This window comes from Falco naumanni, chromosome 5 (genome assembly GCF_017639655.2).
Source record: "Falco naumanni isolate bFalNau1 chromosome 5, bFalNau1.pat, whole genome shotgun sequence".
Classification (NCBI taxonomy): Eukaryota; Metazoa; Chordata; class Aves; order Falconiformes; family Falconidae; genus Falco; species Falco naumanni.
This window is the reverse complement of record NC_054058.1, coordinates 77,610,884-77,638,715: the sequence shown is the minus strand read 5'-3', so window position 1 is coordinate 77,638,715 and position 27,832 is coordinate 77,610,884. Positions and strand designations below refer to the sequence as shown.

At 42.0% G+C, this 27,832-nt stretch overlaps 1 protein-coding gene across 2 annotated transcripts in view; it reads left to right on the top strand.

Annotated features, from left to right (window-relative positions):
• The first annotated feature begins 298 nt into the window (after positions 1 to 298).
• The window catches only part of NAMPT (nicotinamide phosphoribosyltransferase), a 32,406-nt gene continuing 4,872 nt past the window's right edge, over positions 299 to 27,832 (top strand). Inside the window, exons 1-10 of one of the 2 annotated variants that reach the window (XM_040594443.1) lie at positions 299 to 467; positions 12,139 to 12,295; positions 13,597 to 13,700; positions 17,053 to 17,181; positions 17,664 to 17,822; positions 18,176 to 18,312; positions 20,396 to 20,621; positions 21,854 to 21,973; positions 24,822 to 24,839; positions 27,604 to 27,744. In XM_040594443.1, the coding sequence (XP_040450377.1) occupies positions 408 to 467; positions 12,139 to 12,295; positions 13,597 to 13,700; positions 17,053 to 17,181; positions 17,664 to 17,822; positions 18,176 to 18,312; positions 20,396 to 20,621; positions 21,854 to 21,973; positions 24,822 to 24,839; positions 27,604 to 27,744 (1,251 nt within the window). In that variant the 5' untranslated portion in view covers positions 299 to 407. The remainder of the gene's footprint in view (positions 468 to 12,138; positions 12,296 to 13,596; positions 13,701 to 17,052; positions 17,182 to 17,663; positions 17,823 to 18,175; positions 18,313 to 20,395; positions 20,622 to 21,853; positions 21,974 to 24,821; positions 24,840 to 27,603; positions 27,745 to 27,832) is intronic. The other variant, XM_040594444.1, reaches the window with a different exon arrangement.

The following is a 27,832-nucleotide window of genomic DNA, read 5'->3' as shown; positions in this document are numbered from 1 at the left end:
AGTGACGTCACCGGGAGGCCCCGCCCCTCCTGCCCTCCGCCCGGAATCCAATGAAAGCGAACGTGCGGCACGGGGCATCTTCCCGCCCCCCCTAACGTCACAGCCAACTCCTCCCTTCCCCTGCACCGACCGGGCGGCGGGTCCAATCAGAGCCTGTCTGGCGCTCTGGCCCCGCCCATCCGAGCAGTGACCTCACGGCCCCTCCTTCGACGGCGGAGACGTGCGGCCAATCAGCGGGGCGGGCGGCCGCGCGAGCCCCGCCCCCCAGGCGTAATCCCCTTGTCCCCGCCCCGCCACCGTCTCCCCTTTCTCCTCTCTCCCCCCGCACCGAACGCCTGGCGGCGGCGGGTGGCGGCGTAGCCCAGTCCTGTCCGTGCTGGCGGCGGCGCCTCCCGGGGCTGGGCGACATGGAGTGCGCTGCGGCGGGGGCCGAGTTCAACATCCTCCTCGCTACCGACTCCTACAAGGTGGGCGCGGGCACGGCGGCCGGGAGGGGGTCACCTCTGTGGGCGCCCCTGCACTGCCGCACCGGACCCGCCGGGCCTGGCGCCGAGGCTTCTCCATCCGCGGGGCGCCGGGCCAGGCCGGCCCCGTCGCCTCCGGCTCCCTCCCCCTGCCCGCCTGGCCGGCCCTGGGAGGCCCCCCCCCCCTCCGCCCCCCCTCCCTGACGGGGTGCTCTGCATCGGGGCGGCGCGAAGGGGCATCGCGGAGGGAGGCCTGGTCGGGGGCTGCCCCCGCTGCCCCGCGCCGCCGAGGGGGCGGCCGGGCCCGCTGCCCTCCTCCCCCCTCCCCGCGGGGTGCCCGGGTTCGCTGGCGGTTGGGGAGAACAGAAAGTGAAAGTGGGCAGGGGGTGCGCCGCCGCCCCGCCGGCGCGGCGCGGGGCCGCCATGGCGAGCACGCTGAGGGGGGGGGGCCGCCGCCGAGCATCGTCTGCTGCCCGCCGGGGAGGGGAGCGGGCGCGCTCGCCGCCAGCCAGCGAAACTGTGACTCGCTCCTTTTTTTTTTTTCTGGTGTTTTTTTTTTGGTTTTTCTCGCGTTTCGCTTCTCCCTGGGGGGAGAAAGGGTGCTGGTGGCTGGGTGCCCGCCGGTTTGTGCCCGGCTGCGATACAGGCCGCTTCCAGGACCCGGCTGCCTGACCCGTCGCGCCGGTAGCCCGCTGCTTGGGTCCCGCTCCTTGCGGTGCCGGGTGTGCCGGCCAAGGCGATCCGGCAGAGCCAGGGCATCGTAGTCCTTCGACGTCCGCCCTCTTCCGTGAAATCACTTAAGAATCGGGGAGCTTGGCGCCGCGGCCAGGTACAGTCGCGCTGTCCGCCCCCCGACCCAGCGGCCCCCGCCGTGCCCCGCAGCCGGGTGTGCGGGGTGCCCCGGGCACGCCCGCCGCTGCGCAGCCTTGCGGTACCGTGAGCGCCCGCTTCCCGGGCAGCGGGCAGAGCCGGCGAGGGGTCCCCGACCCTGGTGGGACAGATGTGTCTCCTAGACTGAAAAACTTTCTTCCTTCCGGAGCTGCCCTGCGGTGTCAGAGAGGTTGGTGCCCTGAACAAACCACAGCGACGGACCCGATTGTCGTTATGCAGCGTGTATTATGTTACAGCTCTCTGACCACTCGCGTGGGTTTCAGCAGGGAGGGTACTTCTAGATAAGGAGTCGAAAAAAGCAAATACGATCTTGTGGCCAGGTCTCCTTACTGTCTAACTACCAAAATACCGGCCTCGGTACATGCTCCAGTTGCTGACTTGTGCTGTACACCTTTCCTGGCTCCTCCCGCTGTGATGTTGTTATTGTACGATGTTACAGGGTGCTTTTTTGGTAAAGAAATCCTTAACGTTTATTGTTGCTGTTTGTGGGAATGTGTGTTGGAAGACTGGAAGATGCTGTTAAATCTTAGAGTGGCTCAGGCAAAGCATCTGAGTGCTGCTGTTGAGGGCTAACGAAACTGTTTTCAGTAAGGGCTTAATCTAGCTGCAGTGATGTTTAAGAACTATGTTTAAGTGTTCGTTATCAAACCTGTTCAAATCTGGAAGATCCACTTCTCTTCTATGGCTGAGACTAATCACATTAAATACTGTAGGCCTGGCTTGAAACAGTGTCTTATTTTAAATCTAATTTGCACACTACTTCTAAATTCATGGGATTGTGCTCTAGGGTTAGTGGTAGTGAGCAGCACTGGAGTGACAGGTGACCAGTTTGCTTCTGTTTTGTAAATTATTCCAGGAGTGGTAGAAATCTTAAAAGGCCCAAGTTTTCTGTTCTTCCTCCAGCTTAAATCTGAAATTGGGTGAGGTTTTCTGTGGCAGCTAGGAGCATTTTGTGTTGTATTAAAAACAGTTGGGATTGTCTGTTTTGCTTTGTTAGGACTGCTCAAATTATTTCTCTTCCTGTATGCTTTTTTCCAAATCTTAGGAACTCCAGACTCTTTGAAAAATGCTGAAACAAGTAGCTTATTTTATCCTGTTAGGTAACATAAGCAAACATCACTTATCTTCTCCTTTGGATGATACTCTCGTTTTCTAATCAATGAAACACTGAAAAAGTTCTGGTATCTCAGGGTCATATCTGTCAGAACTCATTAGTTTGAGTTAGCTCCAGTGTCCCAGTTCACAGTTGCTACAGTTGGAAATTTGGGTAGAGAGAAAACTGGTTGCTGGTTTAGTGCCTATAAAACCTCAGAAACAAAGTAGTTTGGTAGGCAAAGATTTGTCTGTTGACAGTTAACCCTGCCTCCCATTCCTCTAAACATTTTCCTGTCTGTGTGTACATCACAGGACATTTCCTCTTAAGTCATAGAAGATTATCAAATTCTTGCTTTCAAACTCTTACAAGCTGTTTCTGAAAAACAACTGGGTGTCATGCTAATTTCTAGCATACTGGATATTTTTAGATAGGAATAGTTCCCGTCAGGTGAATTTCAGAGACTTGCTACACCCTGGACCTAAGCACTGAGCTGCCGTTAAGAACTGGGGCTTAGTGAATTGTACAAATGCTCCAGGATTTTGAGGCCAGGCTTCAAATTGTGCAGTTTATCTCTAACCCCCCATAACAAGATAAACATTTTGACATCAGTTAGGTTTTTTTCTTCCGGTGTACTTTGATGCATATGCTTAAGCTTCTCCAAATCCCCTACCAGTGTAATTCCTTCTGTGTGCTGGATGTTATATGCCATCCCCTCAGACTCTGGGCATAGGTATATGGTATGGGGTGTGTGTATCTTGCTGGTTAATAATAGCAGTCTTTAGTTCTTTGGATCATCAGACTTTCAAGAGATTCATCAGAGCGGCGTTAGCTGGGGAAGCTCTTTGTGTGGATGTCCAGTGTAGCAATAACACTTCAAATAGTGAAGTCTTCTGCTGGTGACTCAGTATTGCTGAAAAAGGGAAGCACTTGAGGTCGGAACTGTTGTTGGTAGAAAGCTGCAAGTGAGGGGGATCAGCAGGCTCCTTGAAGCTCACTGTTCATGCTGCGTGATGTCTTACTCTCGTGTCTATACCAAGAAGTCCCTGCAATCTTGCCCCTCTGTGACAACAGCGAGGGTGCTGTTTGCTTGAGAAGTGCAGTGAGTGAGGGCGTCTGCCCTTCAGTTCCTCACTCGTGTGATGTTGTTGACACAACACCTCTGCATTGTCTTTCTGTTCGATTCCCAACGCTCTCTTTACCCATATTTGTTTATTTCTACGCAGGCAAGAAATCCTCCAGGGTATGTGTAGTCTGAAGCTGTACTGAGAGGATCAGCTTAGCAGAGCTGTGCTGCCGTTCAGTCGGAAGATACCAGTGACTGGCGTATACCAGCCCTGGGTGGATGGGCCATGAGCTGCAGGCGTGAAAGGGCTATCCAAATGAGAACTGAACCTTGTTTGCTGCAGTGATGATAGCTTATTTTGCTTTTACCAGTGAGGTGTATTGCTGTTGCTTAGAATGTTTCGTAATTAAGCTGATAGTCATAATAAGCTGTCATGCAATTACCCCATAGGAGGAGCTGAACTGTGAATGAGATCTGCTTCAGAATTCAGTTCTTTCCGGACCCTTCAAGGAAGCCTGAAAGATACATTTTAACGCTCAATGCCTTACGTGTTGAATTTTATGTATTTGTCACTTTGAATTCTTTTATTTCACATGGATGTAGGAGAGCACTTCTGAAACACTTCATGTGAGTGTGTGTTAATTCCAGGCTCTGGCAGCCTGTATATTCTTTATTTAGAAGGCTAGAGGTATGCAAAGAAGAGACATGAGTCCTCTTTAGCTTATTGATTTTGAGTAGTACATAATGACTACAAAATACTCCTTTCAGTAGGCCATATATGTGTATATATATTTATTTTTTTAATTAAAGTCTTGTGATTGAGGGGTTGAATGTGTTCTCTTACCTTCTGTAATTCTGTCAGTGGAAAAGCATTGGAAACTTACGCTTCAGCACTCCTCATAAGAAGCAGTCTGCGCTCCATCTAGGTTCATTATCTTCCAAGTCTTGATTTGCAGTCACACAGTCCTGTGACAAACCCCCAGTCATCGTTGTTCTAAGGGAACACTGCAACTGTACAGAATTCAGCGAGTTTTTAAATTAATAGAAAGTAACCCCTCCCAGAATCGTTGCAGCTCTCACTGTTCAAAAGATAAATGTTTTTCTTTTTTCATTAAGGAACAGGAAACTTGTAGCAGTATGTGAAGTGGTACAGCTGACTGTTCACAAATGTGTAAGCAGTAAACATAAGGCATTTTGTCGTCTTTATTACGATAATTTTGGATGCAAAACCATGCTGGTTTTGACTGGGGTGGAGTTAATTTTCTCCATAGTAGCTACTAGTACGGGGCTGTGCTCTGGATTTGTGCTGGAGACAGTGTGATAACACAGGGATGTTTTCGTTGCCGCTGAACAGCACTTGCACAGAGCCAAGGGCTTTTCTGCCCCTCACCCCACCCCACCAGCGAGTGGGCTGGGGGGGCACAAGGAGCTGGGAGGGGACACAGCCAGGACAGCTGGCCCCAACTGACCAAGGGGATAGCCCAGACCATATGACATCATGCCCAGCATACAAACCTGGGGGAAGGAGGAGCTGGAAGGCAATATTCAGAGTGATGGCGTTTGTCAGCCCAAGTCACCGTTTGGTGTGATGGAGCCCTCCGTGCCTGGAGGTGGCTGAGCCTGCCTGCCCGTGGGAAGTGGTGAGTGAGTTCCCTGCTTTGCTTGTGTGCACGGCTTTTGCTTTACCTGTTAAACTGTCTTTATCTCAACCCACGAATTTTCTCACTTTTCCCCTTCCAGTTCTGTCCCCCATCCCACAGGGAGAGTGGTGAGTGAAGGCTGTGTGGGGCTTAGTTGCCAGCTGGAGTTAAACCATAAGAAAAACACACCAGAATTTTTAGTGGTAAAGAAACCTGCCATAAAGTGTTACCTTGTGTTTTTCTCTGAGTAATTTAGAATACATTCAGTTCTAGTGCATATACATGACCTTGGTTTTTTAATGAGTGTGGATGTGGTCGCTTACAGCATCTCTGCTGATAATGTGCAGCTTCCATAGGAATTCAGTTGCTTGCATGTACTTTCCTTAGCTTAGTACTGACTGAGCTCTTAACTTTCCTTTCCTCACCCCTGGTCCTCTTATTTTTCAGTACACATACAAGAGATGACAGTTGAACTGGAATACAGAGACATTAAAAGTGGTACAGGATTAACCTTCAGTCATAACCTGCGTTAGCTTATCCCTGTCATCTCATAAGATCAGATACCTCCTGATATTCCCACTTTAGTTCTCAAACATTATCTTAATCTGTATTTGCTTCACTTCACACATAAACACACACCCTTTTTAATAAGGGGGTCTGGATTCTTTCTGAGGCTACTTTTGTAATTTGAAGCTCATGTATAACCAAAATAGTAAGGTTATACTTGTCTCTTATTTTTTTACTTACTTCAAGTGTCTTGCACTTTACCTGCTATTGTTGGATGCCCTTTTTGTGGAATTATTAAAAGATTGATTCTTCTGATGTTTCCTCTTCCGTTCAAATAAGCTTATAATTTTACCACGCTGACTTCTGGTTTGGTTTTCATTTCCACGTTTGTTTGTGTTGAGTATTCCTTTTGTGATTGCTTTGAAAGCTACAACAGCATCCTTGTTGAATATAACTGCTAGCCACAGTCGTGGTTGTTTGTTTTCCTGAAGGGGGTCAGCACTACCTTATAACTGCTGTCAGTTATGTCTCATCCCAGTGAGGCGTATCTGATAAGGCATTCCCTTTGTTCCCAAGTACTGGTTCACCTCCTCGCTGCTGTTAACGCTGTTATTTTCCATATAGGTTGTTGGCAGCCTTTGCTTGTAATCACTCCATTGGCTAAACCTCGTAAAGGTTTAGGTAAAGCAGTGTTTCAATGACCTCTTTCCACAATGTTTTAAAATAATCATGGGGATCTTAGAGGTGATTTGCAGCATTCTCCCTGGTGTAAGTGCCAGAAGCACCACTGTGGTAAAATAAGCTAAATTGTATGTGGGGGTGAGGATCTCTTCCAGCACCAGAGAGCCATTCTGACACTGCACCCCACAACCAAGGCTCTCATTTTCGCTTGTCACATCAACTAGGCTGCGGTCAATTCTCACCTATGCTGGAAAGGCTGTAGCTCACTTCAGTGTACAGGCAGGCTCGTAGGACAGTGACTGACCCATACCTGGGCCCAGTGACTTGCTGCAGACCTGAAGTGAAGCCATCCAGGAAAAGGAATCATGTGAAAAGATGGTCTTAAAGATATCCAGTGGTAATAGCTAATGGAAAAGGATTAAATATATAAATCATGCATCTTACACTGATACCTCTGACAATTAGCAAATCATTTTCTCTCACATTGTTTTTGTTCTAGGGAAAGATACTATAAATGGGACTTGTAACTCTCCCGTACACAAAATGTTCCAAACACACCCCATGCACAACTCCACCAGGGAAGGTGCCAGAAAGGAGTTCTGTTGGTAGTTCTTACACTGCCCCGGTAGGCAGATGAAAGGCACCACAACAGTTGTTCTACCTGCTTTCTGGGCTGAGATGGGGAATCGCTGACTTTTGGACTCGGCTGGTGACACTTGCTGAGTGGCCCAGCTACGAGCTTCCAGGGATATGCTGCTTCTGGCCTGTCTTCCACCTGTCCCTCTGATTCTTCACATTTGTGAAGTACCATGGGTTCAGTAGCTGGGTTCTGTACATGGGTTGCATAAAGATTTTTCAGAATGGCTCCAGAAAGTTCAAATTCTGTCATAGTTGAACTGTTAACATCATACCAACTGTAGGCAAGATCCTGCTGCCTAAACACTTGGGGACTGGTTTTCTTCACCATAGGCAGGGCTTGGAAGCATCTTTCTGATGGTTCACGTTAGCACCCATCTGAGCCAGGTGAGCCCCAGGAATAAATCACTGATGGAGAATTTGGCCATGCCTGACCTCTCTACTCGTGTCGGACTTGCTTTTCTCATGTTTTCAAGTGGTTGAGTTATATAGACTCAGTCTTTCAAAGGAACTTAATTGCAGTTTCTTGTCCAACGGTGCTTGTAGATTAGAAGATTATTTGGCTTTTATGCCAAAGGTTTTCTTATCTAGCCTATAAAAATGCAGCCTTTACCTTAGTCATTCCTGTTTTGTGATGAATACCTGTTAAATCCTTTTTCTTAGAATTTAACTGTTAATGTTTGGGGTGGTTTTTGGGTTGGTTGATCTAAATGTAACTTGTGCTTCATGGTTTTCCCGTTTTCCTCAAATGGCTGGCTTGGGTTTAGTTAAGGAGATGTAGTTGTTGTGGAAGTGTTCTTTGTTCAGATATACCCTTATTTGGATTAAATTTAATAAGAAGCTATCACAACTGGAATAAAAGTGCTCTATTTCAGTCATAGTACATAACCTTGTTGCAGGTGGTTGTTCCAAGGCTGTTTGTCATACTTTTTGTAGACAAAACCTAAACCACAGCCTTTGAACTATCAAAAAGCATTTGAAGATATTTTGGGGTTTTGTTTTCTTGTAAGGGTCTCTTAATCCCAGTAGGATCTTTGGGGTTTTGTTTTTGGTTTTTTGTTGGGTTTTGTTTTTACCCCTACTGACTTTATAGTCACTACTGTATTCCTACTGACTTTATAGTCACTCCTGCCTACCAAGAGCTTGTCTGCACATGTCCTGCATCTGTCATCCCCTAACAGAAAGTACAAATTTATGAATACTCTCTTGATCTGTCAGACATAAAATACACTTCAAATATTTTACATTGTCACTGGTTGTTCCTTCTCTTCTTTAGAATACAGAAAGATGAAAACTTCGTCTGACAACAAGGAAAGTTCAGGTGTTTTTTGAAGCATCATTTTCATTGTCCAAGTGCCTTGTAGTGTTGTGTTGGGTTTTTGTTTGGGTTTTTTTTTTTAATTTGGTTGATTTGTTGTCCCTGGCATTCTTTGTGAACTGCTCCTGCTCCCTAGAGTTTGATCCTTTTTCAGACTGTTTTAACCACCAGGCATTTCACTACATGCCAGACCTCCCAGCCATCACTGTGGTGGATGGGTATTATTTCCCTGTGTCATAGTAGTCCAGAACTGCCAGCTAACGGTCAGAGCTGCTGTGATGTTTTGCAGGCAGATGCTCCTGACAGGTACAGTGCCCTCCCTGACAGCTTGAAAGCAAAACAGACAGTCAGATAAGTGAACAGGGGACACCAGGTCGTGGGCTTAACTTTTCACATACCTATACAGCATGCCTGTAGTAAGCCATGCTTAGCAAGTGTGGTGTCTTTAAATAGTGAGTTGTCTGCAAGAAGCCTTGTGGACACCCAAGGAGTGTTTCAGCTTTATAGATAAAACTAATAGTGTTGAGGGATGTCAAAAGAAGCACAAGTTATTTAAAATTGCAGTGGTAAAGTTTGCTTAGCTCTAAATATCTTAATTGCCAGGGATGTGTATTTTTCACTGTTTAAATAGATTCTAATGTGTGAAGAATATAATTGAATCTTACACATATAACTGTTGTAAAAGTAGTTCATGGGCTCTTTCAAGTACTTGAAGCAATTTAATTGATAAAATGACATTTTTACCATGCACAGAATTTTTATTTAATTTGAGTCCCTAGAAATAACTGTCCTCTGGACATTAGCTGGTATGTATTTTCAGGTTAATATCTAATCTAATGTCAGAAAAATTAGCTAAACCTGTAATTTCATGTTTGAGGAAACCTGAGTGGGTTTTTTGGTAGGTAATCTGGAGGAGCATTTTCCCCAGGTATGCTACATAAAGAATAAATCTGGTTGTTGGCATTCCAGCCTGATTTCAGCCCTCCAATTCTGATTTGCAGCCAGAGCACAGTGTGTTGTGATCATACTTCAAAGTAGAGCCAGAATGGGAGGTCCCTAAAAACCTTTGTATTTAAACACCTTAGGAAAAGGTGGCACCAACTCAGTGTGTGCACTGCACACCTTCAGCTAATTTGGGTCTGTAACCCATTTGACAGAGAGAAGCTTTTAGCTGGAGGAGATGTTATGAACTGCAAAAGTAAAAAAAAAAAAAAAAATTAAAAAAAATTAAAAGATAGTAGCTGAAGATCAAGCAAATTTTCATCATAACATAGGTGTTGGCTTGAGCAACCTGCCCATACTTAGTAAGCTGGATGATTAATTTTTTTGAAGAAATCTGAGTAGGCAGTCTCATGCAGATGTAGTTTTCTTTGTTTTGCTTGAACTGTTGTAGTAGAACAGTGTTACAGTAGTTTGCTCTGGAGCTTCTCCCAGGGATTTCAGATACCAGTTTGGGGAATTGTTCTTGGGCCACCTGCTACATGTACTGGAAGCTGGTGGGCTCTGCGAGCATTTACTCTGAAATCATGGAGCTGGAGCATGCCAGTAGGATGAAGAACAAAAACAAAAGTTGAACGGAGTTCCCGGGTGATACAATCACATCACAAAGATTCACCAACTTAAAGTCCAGTCCCAGTCACAAAACACAGCAAAATTTTTTCATCTAGTTGCTGTAACGGACTGAAAGTGGCAAGCGTGCAAAGCGAGGCGTTTCTACTCACCATGCTCCATGGTCAATGGACCTGCTCGTGATCTGTTCCGTGCTCTTTTTCTTGGAGTCCATTTAATGCAATTTTTTGTAAGGGTGTTGGGGGGGGGGGGGGGGGGGGGGAGTGTGATGGTATCCTTATTGCCCTTAGAAAGACATGTCAGCCAGTGTATTTTTGACTGCTCCAAGGTAAGGGTGGAGGAGGTTGTGTGGGGGTGTGTTTTGGTTTCGTTTCTTTGGTTTCCTTTAAAAACACTATGATATCCTGAGGAGAGTTTTCTGTGAGCTGGCAGTGTGGTTTACTTTTTTGGAAGCTCTGTGTAGAACTAGGAAAGGACGTGTTGTAATTTGTGGAGTGAGAAATTTAATAGCTAGAACTAGATCTAAAAGCCAGGTTTTGTCTTTGGGACTGACATTGCTACTGTTCAGCGTTCGGCGTGCAAGTGCTGGTGGAATCGGAACAGGATAGGTGTGTGCTGTGTGAAGTAAAGGCAGAAAACCTGCAATGACAAGCTTGGGTTTTGTTTGATTGGCCTTGAAAACTTGATGCTGTTAAAGACGATGGAAAGATCTGCAAATCTACCTTTTTGTTATTTGGAGGTTTTCTTGCAGCATTGGAAACACAAGCGTAGCAGCGTTGTGCTGGTATAGGAGAAGGAAAAAATTCACTTGAGCAGTCTAGTTTGTTGACCAAACTGAGGGAAATACTAGGGATAAATGGTATCTGAGAGGAAAAAGAAAACTGTATTTTTAAAACACTTCAATATACAGTTTTAGCAATATAGGTGTGGGAAACCTTCAGATCTTTTATTTTGAATGTGTCAGGGATACATTTAAAAAAACAGGATGACAAGGAAGAAATGGTAAAACTGTTTTCTAATTCCTCGTGATATCACACTTCTTACTCCAAATCACCTTAAATATTTTATTTAACAGCAAAAGACTTATAGGTTAGAGCATGACTGCCTTGTAAATATGGGGGTTTGCGAAAAATTCAGACGTGACTTTTACACCTTTTTGGGTTTTGTTCTGATGTACGATGGCACTTTACTTGGCTGTAGGAAGAGTTTTCCATTATGAAACATACAGACTTGTTCACAGACTTTTCATCATAATTTCAGAAAACTTTTCATAGCTTCACCTTTGGGAATGCCTTAAGCTGATTTATGTATCTTGTAATTTAAATATCGGTAGTATGAAGTTAATGTCATCATGTAATCTTTTTGTTTAATATGGAATTACGGACTTTGCATGGAGTTTGCCTTTTACACATCAGGAGTTAAAATCTTGCAGGTTTAAGTTGTTAATATTTAGAGCGTACTTGCTTCAAATGATGCATTACTCTAAGTTTCTGGGTAGACTGACTATCAGTAGCTTAAAAAAAAGCTGCTATGGTTGAATCCAGCATAACACTGTATGTTCGTATGCCCAGTTTCCATGTAGTCCATGCTTACAGGCTGCAACTTTTCTGCTTCCTTCACACTGATCGTGAACTTTCCTAAAGATTCGGAAAAGACCTCTGCCTAGCAAACTTACAAAACCAGTAATGCTGTTAAGCTGGTTTTGATGTAACCAGGGCTTGAGAAACCCACTGTGCTCACAGTGAACGGGACGCCTGGGTAAAGGCCATTGCCAATGCCTCCTGGAGTCTGGATGGCTTTTATTTAAACTACGTTAATATGGCCTTCAAAACTTGAATTGAATACAAGCAGGTACTTCCACTTTGGTAGTGGCAGGCGATTTTGTGCTTCCCGTAGCTGTTTGATTTGGCCAAAGCGCAGGAGAGCAAAAACTGACCCGGCATGTTGGTGCTCAGGGCTGCTCCTAAAATCCTGCCCAGTGGCTTTCCTGGTTAATGAAAGTGAAGTCATCAGGGGAGTGGAAGAGCTGACCATGAAGATTACTCCAAGGGGAAAAGGTTGACACAGAAGGAAAAATAAGATAAGGAAGAGAGTCTTTTGAACTGCAAATTGAAGGTGGCTGGAAAAGGAGAAATCCCCTAAGTATTGTATAGAATGTGAATGGGATAAATAATAATAATCCAGAAGAGCTGTGGGTTACTCTAAGCTGTAACGTACAAACGTGATTTCTCTTGTGATGTCTTGAGCTCTTACTGAAGTTTTTCTTAATGTAGGTTACACACTACAAGCAATATCCACCTAACACAAGCAAAGTATATTCCTACTTTGAATGTCGTGAAAAGAAGACTGAAAATTCCAAATTAAGGAAAGTGAAATATGAAGAAACTGTTTTTTATGGTTTGCAGTACATTCTGAACAAATACTTAAAAGGTAACTGTCTCAAATTCCAGTAAAAATTTACCTGTAAATAAATACCTTAGTATTTCTCAAGCCTGGAGTGTCGTAGTTGAAACAATTCTAGGTTATCTTCATACAGTGTAGGTGGTGACACGCATAAGACCTTATTTATTTGATTCTTAAAATGAGATGCCCACCCTCGTAAAATGATATTGACTGTTTAATTCAGATACCTCTCTACTATGTTATTTATGCCAACGGTTTATTAAAAATCAAGAGGTGTTTATATCCCAACTTCAGTGGGCTAAAATGAATGGAAATCGAGCAAGACTGTGCATACAATCACAAGAAGATCAGAGATTCAAGGGAAAATACATTTTGTGTTTTGAATTTAAATTTTAGTCTGTATTTACTGGCTTATTTACTGTGTAAACTAGTAATGGTTTTAATTTCCCCTAAATTTTGGTTGCCACTGAGCTTAGATCATGGAATATGGCAGCTATGTGTGAAAGTGTTTTCAATATTGACAACTTCAAGAGTAACATCTGAAAATTCCTTGGTGCCATTTAATGTGGTGTTTGCTTTTTTGCATTATGTGCAAATATCACCTGTTCTGACCTAAATGCGAGTTGCCTTCTGCCAAGCTTTAGAAGGAAAGCTTTAGTCATAGGGCTTTCATAGCTTTGTCTTGATCCAGAATCTGTAAATCTCTGCCAGTTTTGCCAAAGATTGGAATTCCACTATAATCAAAACACTGGATAATCTTGTTTCTTTTCTCTTTAGCAATCTGAAGATTTTTCTCTAACGTTGATTTCCAGTAGATGATTGATCCTACAGCAGTAGCAATGCTTATTCAAATAACGTGGTTACTCTTGTCAGTTCCTATTGCAAAGTGGTCAGACAAAGACTGGTTGTAAGGCTTCTCCACGGGAATTCTCCCTGGAGCAGCGTAGCTTAACCCTTGTGCTAGTGTGGCTATGTCTTGTTGCATGTGCCAGCTTGCACAGTCATCACATTCCTCTGGGAAAAGCACTGCTAATAAAACTCTTGACAGATTGTTGTCTGTCATAAAAAAGTAATAATCTCAAATTGTTCCTGAGTCACCCGCAAACCACAAGTGTATTTTGTCCTGGTGGTTTTCCTGAGCTTCTTAATCTATATAATAAATGAAAGTAAAATTTGGTTTTCACATAGCTGGTATACTGCATTTGACATGTTTTCCATCTTTTTGTGGGAGGCTAAGACTTTTCTGTGTCTGAACCTTTTTGTTATTTATTTTATAATTTGATGACTATCTTAAGTTTCTAAGCTTTCATCTGTTTTTGAAACCACAGGTAAAGTGGTGACCAAAGAGAAAATCAAGGAAGCCAAAGAAGTATATAGGGAGCATTTTCAAGATGATGTCTTCAACGAAAAGGGATGGAACTATATTCTGGAGGTAAGAATTTATGAAAATAGTATGAGATCATAATGAAGGATTTATGAATCAACTGTAGAATAAATAGAGCAGTCTCTCCTTTTAACCGTGATAGTAAAGACTGGATAAATTTAGCTTTTTATGTTTAGTGTACAGGGAGTAGCAGCTGTCAAAGAATAATCATATAATTGTAATTCCGTAGAGAAAAGTAATTTTCATCCTTTCAGATGCCAAATACGGCTTTGCAGGTAATAAGGATTTATGGCTGTCGTCAGCCAGCTAGTCTTAAGTGAGGGCTTGTTGGCAAGTCTCCGTATGTAATATAGTGCTTAGTGGTTGCTTGCATCATTTACATTGCTTTCTGTAACTAATCATAACCATTTTTATTCTAATGCAGAAAGCCGTACAACCTCTTGCATGTGTAAATAGTTCCAGAAAATACATGTTTTGTTAAATTCCTAAATTTTTCAGAGATACTCAAATTGAACTTTGTTATGAAATACAAGGCTTGAGCACTTCTGACACACAAATACTTCCAAATTAAGTCTTTCCACAATTACCCTCTTTCCCTTTTGTTTAAAAAGGTGTCAGTCTTCAGGTAATTGCAAACATCTTTTCTCGAGAAAAGCAGCAGATTCAGACTAATAGCATTCATCAGAGCTGTTCTAATCTCGGCAGATTAATTAAATGCTAAGTTTCATTGTGGGTTCTAGTGAATGGATATTTTTGGCATTTGAAAACACAGGTTTTAGTTCTTTGCATTTATTTTTCCCTGGATACCCTGACTGTATGCATTTTATGGTGGCATCTGTCTATGCATGTCATCGTGCAACCAGGGTGGACCATAGGGTGTGCAAGAGAAAAGTGACTTTCAGTTAAATGTTGCAAATGACAGCAAGGTAAATAAAACTGCTATTTTCTAAGAGAGTGAGAGGTGTCTAGAGGACTTGCATCTATTTCAAATAAGTACAGATGTGAATTCAATCCATATTTGTCTTTAAGCTACATTATGCTTTGTGAACTGCTCTCATCTGTGTTTAAAGTAATCTTGATCCCTCTTTGGCTAAACTGGATTAATACACTTCTAATGCTGCATGTCTGTCCATGCTGAGTTTTAATGTGGTTTAACTAATTCCGTTCAACTTTTGGTTTAGTGAAGGGAAGCCTTCATCCATACCCCCAGTATACACTGTTTATTCCCTTGTCGGATTTTCTTGGTAAAATCGTGCATATGTAGAAACAAATACAGCTTCCACTTCTTGATCTTAGGTGCTGATGGCTCTCAGACTGGAGGTGTATGTACCCTTTGGGTCTCTGTATGCCCTTATGTACCCTGCTTCTGCTCACTGAATTCCTGCATATATTTACATACCTACCACTGCTCGCTCTCTGGCTCTGTTACCTAATGTGTAGTGTTAGGTAAAGTGGAGGGAGCAGTAGCTGTATGAATGAAGTGCAAAAATGTACATGCATGAATTTGTACTGAGAGTAAATGAATGAGTAAATGCTGATAGGGTGAAGGGGTGGAAGAAAGAAACAGACAGCCTGGAGAATGAGGGGGTCGTGTAGAGGCTGGAAGTTGGCAGAAATTGATGATGAGTGATAGAGATGTAAGCCCTAAATGATACAAGTTGACTTTACCTAAAAATTTCAAAAAGGGCTATAATACAGTGCTGTGCATGACCATACTGCTTTTTTTTCTGTGGACAAAATCAACACCTATGGCAACTTTGAAATCTGTTTTGTTTTTTCACTTAACTATACTTTTGTCTTTGTTGAATCATTAATAAATTATTTTGAGCCTTTTTGAGGGCTTCATTGGCACTTGTTAATCCAGAACTGACATCTCCAAGTCTGCTGACTAAACCCTGTGTGGTATATAAACACAATTTGCTTCGGTATATTACCCTTTCAAAGAAACTTTTAAACCATAGTGTAGAAGAGACTTCTAACATGTCTTGAGCGCCGGAGAATATTTTGACGCTGCTTATGAATCTGTGTAATATCTCTGAATTGATGCAATTTTTGTTGCCTTTAAAGGATATCTCATGAGAAGTTTCCTGACAAAAAAAAAAATTAATACACCAAACATTTTGAGTATTATCAGTTTAGCTTGCAAAGTTCTAAAGTTCTTTCAGCAAGGTATAATTAGTCTTTTAGAGTTGCTGTTTGCAACTTACTTTTTCAAAAGGCATATTTCACACAATATTTAGTCCTTCAGGGGTGAAAGACTGACTTTGACAAAAGAATGATGCTTCAAGATGAGTTTTCATGATAAATTAATAGTTGATATGACGGAATACTTTCTAAAATAGTTATTAAATGGATCCTGGCCTAATAAACTAACAAAGCACACATCTATACTAAGCAAAACTAGGGATTTTGTTGAAGGCCTAGTGTCCTGGTTTTGGCCTCGGCAGAGTTAATTTTCTTCCTAGTACCTAATGCAGTGCTGTGTTTTGGGCTTAATATGAAAATAATGTTGATAACACACTGATGTTTTTGGTTGTTGCTAAGCAGTGCTTACACCAAGTCAGGGGCTTTTCAGCTTCTCAGGCCCTGCCAGCAGAAGGCTGGGGGGGCCCAAGGAGCTGGGAGGGGACAGGACTGGCACAGCTGACCCCAGCTGACCAAAGGGATGGCCCAGACCAGATGTCATGCCAGTATATAAACTGGGGAGAAAGCCGGCCAGGAGGCACTGCTCGGGAGCTGCCTAGGCATCCGTTTGCAATGGTGGTGGCTGGCAATGGCATTGTGTGTTACTTGTTTTGTGTATTCTAATTCTTTTAAAATCATTATTATTATTGTTCCTTTCCAGTCCTATTAAAGAGTCTTCATCTCAACCCACGAGTTTTCTCTCTTTTACTCTTCCAGTCCTCTCCCCCATCTCGCTGGGCAGGGGGCAGTGAGCGAGCAGCTGCATGGGGCTTAGTTGCCAGCTGGGGTTAAACCATGGCACTTAGATAATACAGCTAAACTTTTTTCAGCTTACTCCATGTGAAAGTGCTGAAGAAAACTGAGTAGCAAATATTTCTTGTTCTGCAGGTAGAACTTGTGGGTTTTTATACAATATTTAAGCCTTCCTGACTCAGTTTGCAGAAGGAATACAACTGATAACCATCATTTGGTTTGATAAAAGAGACTGTTTTTTAAGTTACAGGATTTTCCACCTTTTTTGATAGATGCAGATTTTGTTTGTTTACTTGGGCTTGTGGGTGTGCAAACAAACAACATTATTTTTAAGGTTAAAAAATGAAGAAAACAAAAGCTTTATCGATAAACTTGTAGCCTGACTTTTATCCGTTGCAGTCAAATAAAAGAGGTAGGTCCAAATCTTTCCTGTTGTCTAACAACATGACTATTTCTTACACAGAAATACGATGGCCATCTTCCTATAGAAATAAAGGCTGTTCCTGAGGGCTCTGTAATTCCCAGAGGAAATGTTCTTTTCACAGTGGAAAACACAGATCCAGAGTGCTACTGGCTCACAAATTGGATTGAGGTCAGTTTTGAAAGTTAACATGTTTTTTCTAAGTAAATATTAATGCACTTAAAGGCTGAATCCTTTATTGGTTTAAGGGGAATCTGGCAGCTTTAATTTTCTGCTTTAAGTAAGCCTGGGTTCTGTTTTTAGTGCTTTTACGTAGACCTTTCCCCCCTAGCTGGCAAGAGACTGTAGTAACTTTACAGGAAATGCACAACAGTACTTTAATCCACAAGGAAAGGAGGATGAGGAACAGGGCGTTGTTGTGTGTCTTGTAGCTCAGGAGCTGTAACTCCTGAGGTGGCAAATACCTGATCTACCTTAGAAAGGTGTTATAAAGGCTAATTAGTTCAGCCCTAAAGCAAACTGTTGAAGGCATCAGTACTTTCTGAGTGGGCGGTGAAAATAAATAGATCTTTTTGTGCCTGGTTAAATGCCAAGTGGGGATTTTTATTAGGTGTATGTTTGCTTAGGAATTAATGTGATGTGTTTTGTTTTAGACTATTCTTGTGCAGTCGTGGTATCCAATAACAGTGGCTACAAACTCTAGAGAGCAGAAAAAGATTTTGGCCAAATATTTGCTAGAGACTTCTGGCAGCTTAGAAGGACTGGAGTATAAACTACATGACTTCGGTTACAGAGGAGTTTCTTCCCAAGAGGTGATACCGCTTATCTCATAGTTGGAGAAGTGTAATTGTTCTTAACCATAAAGGACAGTAGTGTGCATCTGTTAACAGTTGTGTCCCTGTTCAGCAGTGAAACTGTGAATGGGGAGAGCACGCTGTGTTTGGACTTGGGCGGGGGGGGGGGTAGATATGTGTCTGAACTGTGAGCGCTAGGCTGGGAGAGCTTTTTTCTATATGGAGGCTGTCCTTCCTGTGTAAATGCATGAAGAGGGGGTTGGTGAAATGGGAACAGTGGCAGAGTTTTGCTGCTACAAACTAGTGCTAGGTGGTGACTGGGTTTAGGCTTCTATGCTTGGTGTGGCAGCTGGAAGTTGCATCTTTTTCAGACTGCAGGAATAGGAGCTTCAGCTCATTTGGTGAACTTCAAAGGAACAGACACTGTAGCAGGAATTGCATTAATTAAAAAGTACTATGGTACAAAAGATCCGGTTCCAGGATATTCTGTTCCAGCTGCTGAACACAGGTAAGATATTGAAGATATTGAGCTATTAAACCCTTTTTAAAAATAGATTAACAAAATGTACTTCTTTTCTTATCTGTCTTTGTATGCAGAAATATTAAACTGTTTCACTTATACAGTAGTAACCGTGACTGATCCAATTGTTGAGGCAGAAGTTCAATACTGATGCCTGTGTATGTTCTAGGGGCACAAGAGTGGCACGATTGTTCTTAACCATGAATGTGTTTTTAAATGTTTTTAAGTATAACCTTCTTATCAGTGTCTAAGTAGATTTGAATTATTCTTTTTAGAATTAACTTGAAGGCCTACTGATTAAAGTAGATATTGAGGATTTGTGTTGTGAACTTAAATTTTGTTTTAAACAAAAAATTATAAAATTAAAAAAGCATAGTAGTTGCAATTCTGGACTCTCCCCACATCATGTTTTCCCTCCAGAAGTTCCTTTAAAGATTTCCATCCGCATAAGTAATTCAGCCAATGGTAAATCCTTGATCTCGAAGAATTGTGAGAGTGTTCTTGGGAGTAACTGATCTCAAACACATTGAGATGAAGAGCTCTCATTTTTTATATCCAAATCCTGTACAAGGTCAGGAGTGAATGCAAATCGTTGGACTTCACTTGCATGTCTGCATACTGGAATGAACAGAAGATAAAGGAAGGGACAGTTATGCTTTTCTTAGAGTACAAAATCTGGTGCTTTTAAATAGTGAATATTTTCACTTGCGATTGCAAGACAGATACTGGAAAGGCTTACACGAATAGCCCTTAGAGGACAGTGATCATCTTTAAAGGAATACTGCTTCATGTAGCTCTGGACCATTGCTGTAGTGCTGTTCTAGAACTCCTGCATCAGTAGAAATTATAGATGTTGTCTGAAACATCTTCTCTTAGCTTAGCTTAATACTAGTTAAATCCAGAAATGATGGCCCAAGCAACTATTAAAATTCTTTGTAATGAAAGCAAACACATGGAGTCAAGAGAACAAGCGTCTTTTGCATAGCATGTTGAAATGGTGGCATAAGAACAGATGGCTTAAACTGCCCTAACTAAAGTTTGCATTGCCAAACACAGGCTGCAGTCACACCTTTCCAAGTTAGTACACAAAAAGGGGTCTTGTGCAAGAGAGCAAAACTTTTCCAGAATTGTTCTACTGTTCCACAGCCACCAATGTGAGTTGGTGGTGTGAGTGTGGTGCTCGCCTCTGGTGTGCCACCAGGGTTATGCCTTGGACTTCCCCAACCTCTTTGGAAGAAATTTTGGGTTGTCTCTTCACTACTGTGACCTGGGGCTTGTCCACACAGTAGTTCATGCTAGCACTTTACAGTAAAAATCCAATGCCCACAAGCTCTTACTACACACCCGTTCTTTGTGTGAGGGTGTTTCTAGGTGTGCACACACAGGTTTAAGTCACTTAAACTGGTCTGTGGTGGCCGCATACAAAACAGCTACCGCCAATCCACTGGCATTCCATAACTTACTACCTCTTAGCAACTCTGGTTTACGTGCTTGCTTGTACCCTTCTACCAAGGGTAATGCCCTGAGGTTCCTCTCAAATAATGTTTGTATGAGTGAGGATAATAGTTTTATAGCACTGTTAAAACAGAAAAGGCATTGTGTTTCCTTCTACGACTTTTCTGCCATATGCTGCTAGTTCCCTGCTTCCCATTTTGCAGTCTGAAGTTGCCAGAGCAGATGTTCTGTACTTGTATCTGTAGTTCCCCACTGTCTGAATTTCAGGTTTAAAAGAGAAACTCTCTCCCAAATGTAAAAAAAAACCAAACACCCCCCCCCCCCAAAAAAAAAACCAAACCAACAAAAAAGTAAAAAAAAAACCACATTTATACGTGAAAGGAGTTTCATGTGTCAAGTGTTTGTCTGAGTTGCCAAAGATAAATCCAGGGTGCTGTTTATTTACTACATAGCATATTTATTATTCGTGCCACACAGGGCTGATAAGACAGCATAAGCTATGTACTTGTAATCATATTGCCTATTGTTATCTTGAACTGTGCTGGTAGGAAATACAGAATGTGTGATTTAACATATAAATGCTGCTCTAATATGGATTTTTCAATTGGCTTTACAGTACCATAACAGCTTGGGGGAAAGATCATGAAAAAGATGCTTTTGAACACATAGTGACACAGTTTTCTTCAGTGCCTGTATCTGTGGTTAGTGACAGCTATGACATTTACAATGCTTGTGAAAGAATATGGGGTGATGACTTAAGGCATATAATTGAAGCCCGAAGTCCAGAGGCACCGCTTATCATTAGACCAGATTCTGGGAATCCCCTTGACACTGTTTTAAAGGTAATCCTTGTTTAAGTCATTTGTATATAAGATTGGGAAGTGCAATTGTTTGTTTTGTAGTGACTGGCTAACAAACGTAGGAAACATAATGCTCTAACTTGGTACACGTAGTGTATAGTCAATGCTGGGCAATTTTGACCTATGAAAAAATGTAAACATTTACCTCATCTCAATATAGATATGGAAACTTTTGCAGTCTGAACAGTTTGATCTTTTTCATCAAACCCATTCTTGCATACCATCCTTGAAGCTTTTACAACAGTAACTAACCAGTTCTGCTGGTCTAACAATGCCGGAATGATTCATTAAAGAGAAACTTTCATCGCTTAAATAAAGTGGGAAACAACTTGAGTATTAATTAATGGCAGGCCAGTAGGACTTATTACCAATGAGTTTAGGTATCTTGGCATCCTGTTTTAATGTTTTATGCTACAAATACAAGTTTAGCACTCTTCTCCCTTTTGTAAGATGTGCATTTGTCAGTGGCATGTGACCTCCAAGCTGAAAGATGCTTCTCACCACATAGCTCTTTAGAGAGCATAATGATTGTTGCAGTTCTGTAGTAAAAGCTTTGGATACCTCTGAATTTGAGTAGCTGTCAGCACTATTCTAACAGAAAGTAGGGGAGATTTTAGTTGTGTTGGTACTCTATCAAATCAGATCCACACAGCTTTAACACTTTTTTTTTCTTTGGGACAAGTGACATATCCCAAATAGGAACTTTGAATAATCTTTATCAGAACTGATAAGAAAAACTTGTAACTGAAGTGTTTAGTTTAAATTATTGGTCGCTAACAAAACCAAAGAAAACTAAAAGCCTCATCTAACACCTTAAGGGATGTCAAAAGAAGAGCAGAACCTTCAGCTGACGCATTTAACAGCAAAAACTCACAGCAACCAAAGAGGGAGAAGAGGGAGGCATGGTTTTGATTAGCTCTTTGGGTGCAAGTTCGTAGAGGCCATATGGTCTGTGACTGCTTTTAATCTGATGGCTTCCCCCACAATGGTTGGCATGCTTTTTGTTTGTGTGCTGCTGTGGACAGATTTAGAACAGGATATGTGGATTTATTTATGAGTTGGTTTGTTTGCTTTTTTGCTGGTTTTGAGTGTTTTGGGTTGGTTTTTTTTTTTTAAGAGAGAGCGAGCATGACTCAGTGTGGAAATCGTGTTTCTGTTTTGGAATGGCAGGTTTTTATTTTTGTTTTGAACTGTCTCCCTTCTCTTTTCAACAGGTCTTGGAGATCTTGGGGAAGAAGTTTCCCATTACGGAGAATTCAAAAGGCTACAGGTTGCTGCCACCATATCTCAGAGTTATTCAGGGGGATGGTGTGGATATCAACACATTGCAGGAGGTAGGAGATCCTGTTCATGTGTCAGGGTGACACTGATAATGCTGATATTTAATCTGGACTCTGTTACCACTAGTCAGATGCTGCAGCAGAGACTGCTGACCCCACCCTGCCCTTCATTCCAGATGCTGGCAGCTATATCCTCACATGTAAAACAAATTCATTAAAACTCCACAGGGAATTTTTAAGATTCATAAAAAAACTGAAAGGCATTTCCTAATCCCCCTGTTGTAACTCTTCTCCTCCCACTGTCTCTCCTTTTGTTTGCTTTCATCCTGCTTGTCAAATCTAATTCAAATCAAAATCTGGCAGTGTTTGGTCCTTTCATTGATATCTCAGGCATACTGTGTGATTGCTGTGCTATAGCAACAGTAGTAATTAACGGGTTTGGCTCATTAGTTATGTACCATCTGAAGTGTGCTTGCACTCAAATATTGAAGGTGTAGTTTTGAAGAAGACCTTTTTTAAAAACAAGGGTAAGGGTTCATTGATTTTTGGATAGTGGAATAAGGATTGGTGAAAGCCCAGGCAACATGTATAACAGGTTAGACTGTAGTCTGAGTTAAAAGTGCAATTTCATCAAGGCCAAAATTGGCTATTTAGTACGTGCTGCGTGCTTGAAACTAGTTATAAATTCACCACTATTGACTAGATGGAGATCCTAGGTAATATAATGTGGCTACGAAGGTACAGACTGCAGTAACTGCAGATGACAGAGGAGGACGACTTGACTTTTATCAGGTTTGTCCTGTATCATTCATCTTCAGCTGTATTAGAGTTCAAAAACAGAAATAAGTTGGATAAACTTAAGATGAATTTAACTTGATTTTATTGACACTTGTCTTAGCTTTCTAGACTGACACATCCTTAGATTCTTCTTAACAAAGTTGGCTTTTGCTGGTTCTCAAAATTAGAAGCAAGAGAGCCATCAGGCTTGTTCTTTAGTCTGAAACTGCGTATCTGACATGGGCACCCATATGAACCTCAACAACAGAACTCAAATTTGTCACTTGGACCCTTGGAAAGCAGTTAATACTGAGATTGTTACCTGACATGCGTTATGGTTTTGCTCCCTCTCCAATAGCCTTTAAAGCAAATTTTATTTTACTTTTTTTTTGTCCCATGTGGCTTTTTGAGACTGTACAACTGTGCTAATGAGTTTAACTGAACACAAGCAAGAGAGGTTAATAGCTGGAAAGAAAGTTTTCACTCAATACTAGGGGAAAAGGGCTTTATTTTTTAAAAAACTTTTGCCTGTTCCTAACAACCATTTGTCAGGACTGATGCCTGTATTAGGCGAAGTAGGTTGTCACTGAGACTTTCATGAGTCGTAACAGGAACGAAACTGGACTATTAATTCGTTCTTGTATGGAACTCAGTGGTTGCTTTCTGTAAGTTATACTGGATGCTTATATAACATTGATTGTAATCAGAATATTAAAACTAGTATTTAAAATTTTTTCATTAGAACTAGAAATGCAATGCTCTCAAAGTTCTAAATAGAGCAGGAAAATAATTCCGGTAGCAAATGGGAAAGGATGACGTAGAAGGAGCAATTCTTTGTTCAGATGATCTGCCTGTTTACGTGTTTTCCTCATTGAACTGTAACTGATTACGGGGGGAAAAGGCTTCCTGTAATATGTAGAAGAAGAGAGCTGAAGATGTAGTTCCACAAGATGTGCAGAGCAGACATAACTCACTGTTGCCTAGTGGCTGCCTTCTCATCTCTTCCTGACGCTGTAACCTTGCTGCACACATCATGTCAGCTTTGGGCATTGAACTGCCAGTCATTAAACTGATTTAGCCCACACATGTCGCAGCAAACTCTTTCAGCTGAAAGCAATCAATTTTGTCGTTTAATGAATTTAATTTGGCCCAAAAAAGGGGCCAGTACTCACTAGCACCATACAGGACAGGGGATAAACTGTCATTTTGAACTGGGAGAAACAGTCAGGAAGGAAAGAGACACTTCTCATTTGACAGCAGCAAGTTATGTTGGAGCAAAAAGATTGTAATCTTGCAGCCTAATTTTAGTTTTGTTTAAATTTCGTGGATCTCTATCTTCTTTTATCACCAAAACAAAGTTTACCATGCTGCCTTTTGGAAGACAGGGTAATAGCTTGCCGTCTAAAAAATGAACCAACCAAACAAAACCAACCCAACCCCAAAACCAATCCAAACCTGAAGTATAATTCATCCTTTTTAAAAAGGATTTTACGTGAACAAATATGAATATTGTTGTGGCAGTCCTTTTGCGCCCCCCCACTCCCCACTTATAGCCTGTGCAAGTGATTATTCTAATAATTCCGTATCAGCCTTATGTTGTAGGTGTGATTTATTGTTACGGATCACATGAAAGGTAATGGGTACAATAGGAAGATCTAGATGAGTAATTGTCGCGACGGAGGGAAGACACAGTCACTCAATATGAGTGATCAGCAGACTTATTGTACCTTACAGTCACCTTTTATACCTTGTTAAAATTAGCTCATACATATTACAAAAGTTAAGCTCATTATTGGTTAGTTGCCTAAATACCAAGCCCGCCCCTAGTTTCTCTTCTGTAGTTATCTGTTCCCACCTGCAACATTCTTTTCCCACCGAAATCTTCCTGTTTCTGTGTAACAAGGACAGCCAAAGACAGTGTATTTTGCTTTACTTCAGATAAGCTGAGAGCGATGTGCGTTTTTGTCCAGCCAGCTGGACTATGACTATGTGACCCTTTTCAGCTAGCCAGTTATCCACAAGTAATGACCAATCAGTCTCATGTAATGATCCAAACTAGCTGAAACAACAATATAGAAAACAACTTGGAGTATAAACTGGATTTTAAAATTCTTTGTTTTAATAGGGGATGCTGGTAGAACAGGTAAGGAACATTTTCTGACTTTCTTTTAGCATTTTCACTTTTAAAAATCATTCCAATCTGCTAATCCACAATTTACTACACTTTCAAAGGATTTTCTTTGAACATTCAATTTCCAGGTGTCTTCAAATTTTTACACAAAGAAAATCCTCTAATCTGGAGTCACAGTTGGTATATCTAATCATGCTCATAATGGTCAGAGGAAGCTGGTCAAAATCTTGACATCTGAACTGTTCTGCCTGTATAGGTTTGAAAGCGCGAGACAAGAAATTGTTCTGTGTTGTTTCCCTTTGGGGGAGGCTTGAGTTGTTTCAGATCTCCCCCTTTTCTTCCCTGTTACTGCTGCTGTTTGCCGTATTTTCCCCATAGCTAAGAAGCTGTTATCTAGTCCTCTGCTGCATGTCACTGGTAGTCAGAGCTGTCTTTCAACTTAGTCTCAATTTCCCTTCCCTTCCACCCTCACCAGCCAAAGATCAGTCTGAGTAAGGAAATCCCTTGGGAGAGAGTGGAGAGGTGGAAGCCAGCTCTTCACCCAGGGTGAGTGAGGAGTTGTGCCTGTGGCCCGAGATGAACAAGCCATCTGTAAATGAGAGCAGGAACACTAGCTGAAAAGGGGTTCACGTTTCTTCTCACACAGGCAAGAAGGTTAAGGGGCCATGGCCCGCCTACGCTGTACTTGGGCTAGCAGCTGTTAACCTACAAGTATCAGTGAACATCAAGTCTAAGCTTCGTGTACCTTGGTAGGATGTTGCTGATACCAGGTAGTTTGCGCTACATCTTGTGGGCATGTTCAAGCAAGTTCAGTGTCAGACCTGATCTATAAAACTGGATAAGAAAGGAGTAGAATGCTGGCTTAGGCTTGGCCAGCAGTTCCTGTGGCTTCAGGCTTGGTCAGCATCTTGACAGAACTTGCTCAGAGTCCGGGTGGAGTTTACATACATTTACCCCTTCAAAAGGCAGTGCAGGTAAGCAGGGTGTGTATCCGAGCCCAGTCAAGGCTGGTTCCTTACGGTACTACAGGGCCTTATGCTTAAGTAGAGGGTATGCAAAATCCTTTTCCTTACCCTTTCTTTGTCATCTTCAGTTACTTCTGAGATGCTTAATTAATTTCAATCCTTTCTACTCCCTGAGTACCCCTGACTGGTTCCAGGAGAACCTAATCACCTGAAAATACAGATTCCTTTTGTGCACGGTCACTGTCTGAAAGGGTATGATGATTACTGCTAAAATCAATAGGATTGACACATATCAAGGAGGTATTTGTTCAGGCTACAAAGCTTCCAAAAGGTTCTCTTAAGTGAAGGTCATGGTGCTAGGGCCTGAGATTCTTTTGCTTGGCTTCTTAGGTGAGGCTGAGTAAGCTGGTACCATTAGAATGATGAAAACTTATCAGTGAGATCTCTACTAGGGAGAAATCTGCTAAAAAAGTAGTGGGGAGGTGTTCAGAGCATACCCTGAAAATGTTACGGCTCTGCAGTCCGCCTGCCCTGTTGGCTGGACTCTGTCGGGCATTCAGGCTGAGAGTATCAGTGAAGAGACTGTATGTGACTGACTGGGTAAACAAAATACTAGTATGCTCTTTCATTTACAGTAGCTACCCATTTGCCACTGCCTTAGTTGGAATAATCTCTTTTTCTTTTTTTCCTTTTTTTTTTTTTTATGAATGAACCTTTAATTTTGACTTAGCTGTCACCTAAAAAAAAAAAAAGCTTGGCATCAGTAGCTCCTGTAATGGTCCTGTTCAGTGTTACTGTGGCACTTCTTTTTGGTGCAGGAGGCTGAGATTGCACAAAGGATTACCAGATTTCTGGCTGTGTTGAGTTCTGAAACTGCACTGTTCCGCATAGATCATGTCCTTCCATTCTGCCTCTCACCTTCCTTTTTTCTGGATGGATGGGATTTTTGTTATTTCAACTGCTCTGAAGTTTTCTCACCCACTCTTGTTAGTAAAACGTTTAGGGGATAGGACTTTAAAGATGCCCTTATTGGGGCTATAGCCATCATTTCAGGCTGTCATAAAAGTAACAGGCCAGGGGAACAGATTTTGACCATTTATGAGCATGACAAAACTAGCACCCATTACTTCAGGCTAGAGGATGTCATGTTTGGCTGGATAGAATGAAGGTGGGGGGAAATACTCTAGTAAGTTTTAACTTGGCTGTTGGGAGCAGTGTAGCTCACATTGATCTGTACCTGCCTGAGGAGGTGGCAAAGTGAACTCTTTGAGCAGCTGTATGTATTTCCATTTCCCATCTTCAAAACTGCTAATCTGATTAATTCTAGTCAGTGTAGTTTTTCAGGAGAATTGCTCTGTTGAAATTACTGGTCAAAGTGAATAACAACTCTCTGGAACGGATGAGCAAGATGACTGCATTGTTTCAGGATACATGCTATGCTTTGAGGTCTTCCCGTAATTCAGAGAAACTGGAGACCTCTGAAATAGCCCGTGAAGTCTCTTTATTTTCTTTAAAGTTTTCATTGTCTGGGCATTAAGTTACTGTGCTGCCCTAGTGTGGGAAGTATGTATGTTGGCATGGTAATAGTTTTACAGCACAAGCTTTCTATAATTGCGCCATGCTGGGATCACAAATAAAAAGGCAAACAGCGAGCCAAGTATTGACAGAGTTGTTACGTACATCTCCTGGAAACTGAATGTTAGTTGGTTTAATTGTCTGTAAAAGCATCTTGTTTAAGTAGTATAATATTTTTATTGAAAAATGGCATGGCCTAGAAGTATGCTTTGTCATAATTTTCTTTTTCTTATCAGATTGTGGAAGGAATGAAGAAGAATAAATGGAGCATTGAGAATATTGCCTTTGGATCTGGTGGAGCTTTGTTGCAGAAACTAACCAGAGATCTCTTAAACTGTTCCTTCAAATGTAGTTATGTGGTGACCAACGGTCTCGGGGTATGTTTTTGTACAACTTCTACTACTCTGTTTTCAGTAGAGGCCTCCCTACTTAAAAATCTGTTTGATGTTTCCTGTTACAGTACCA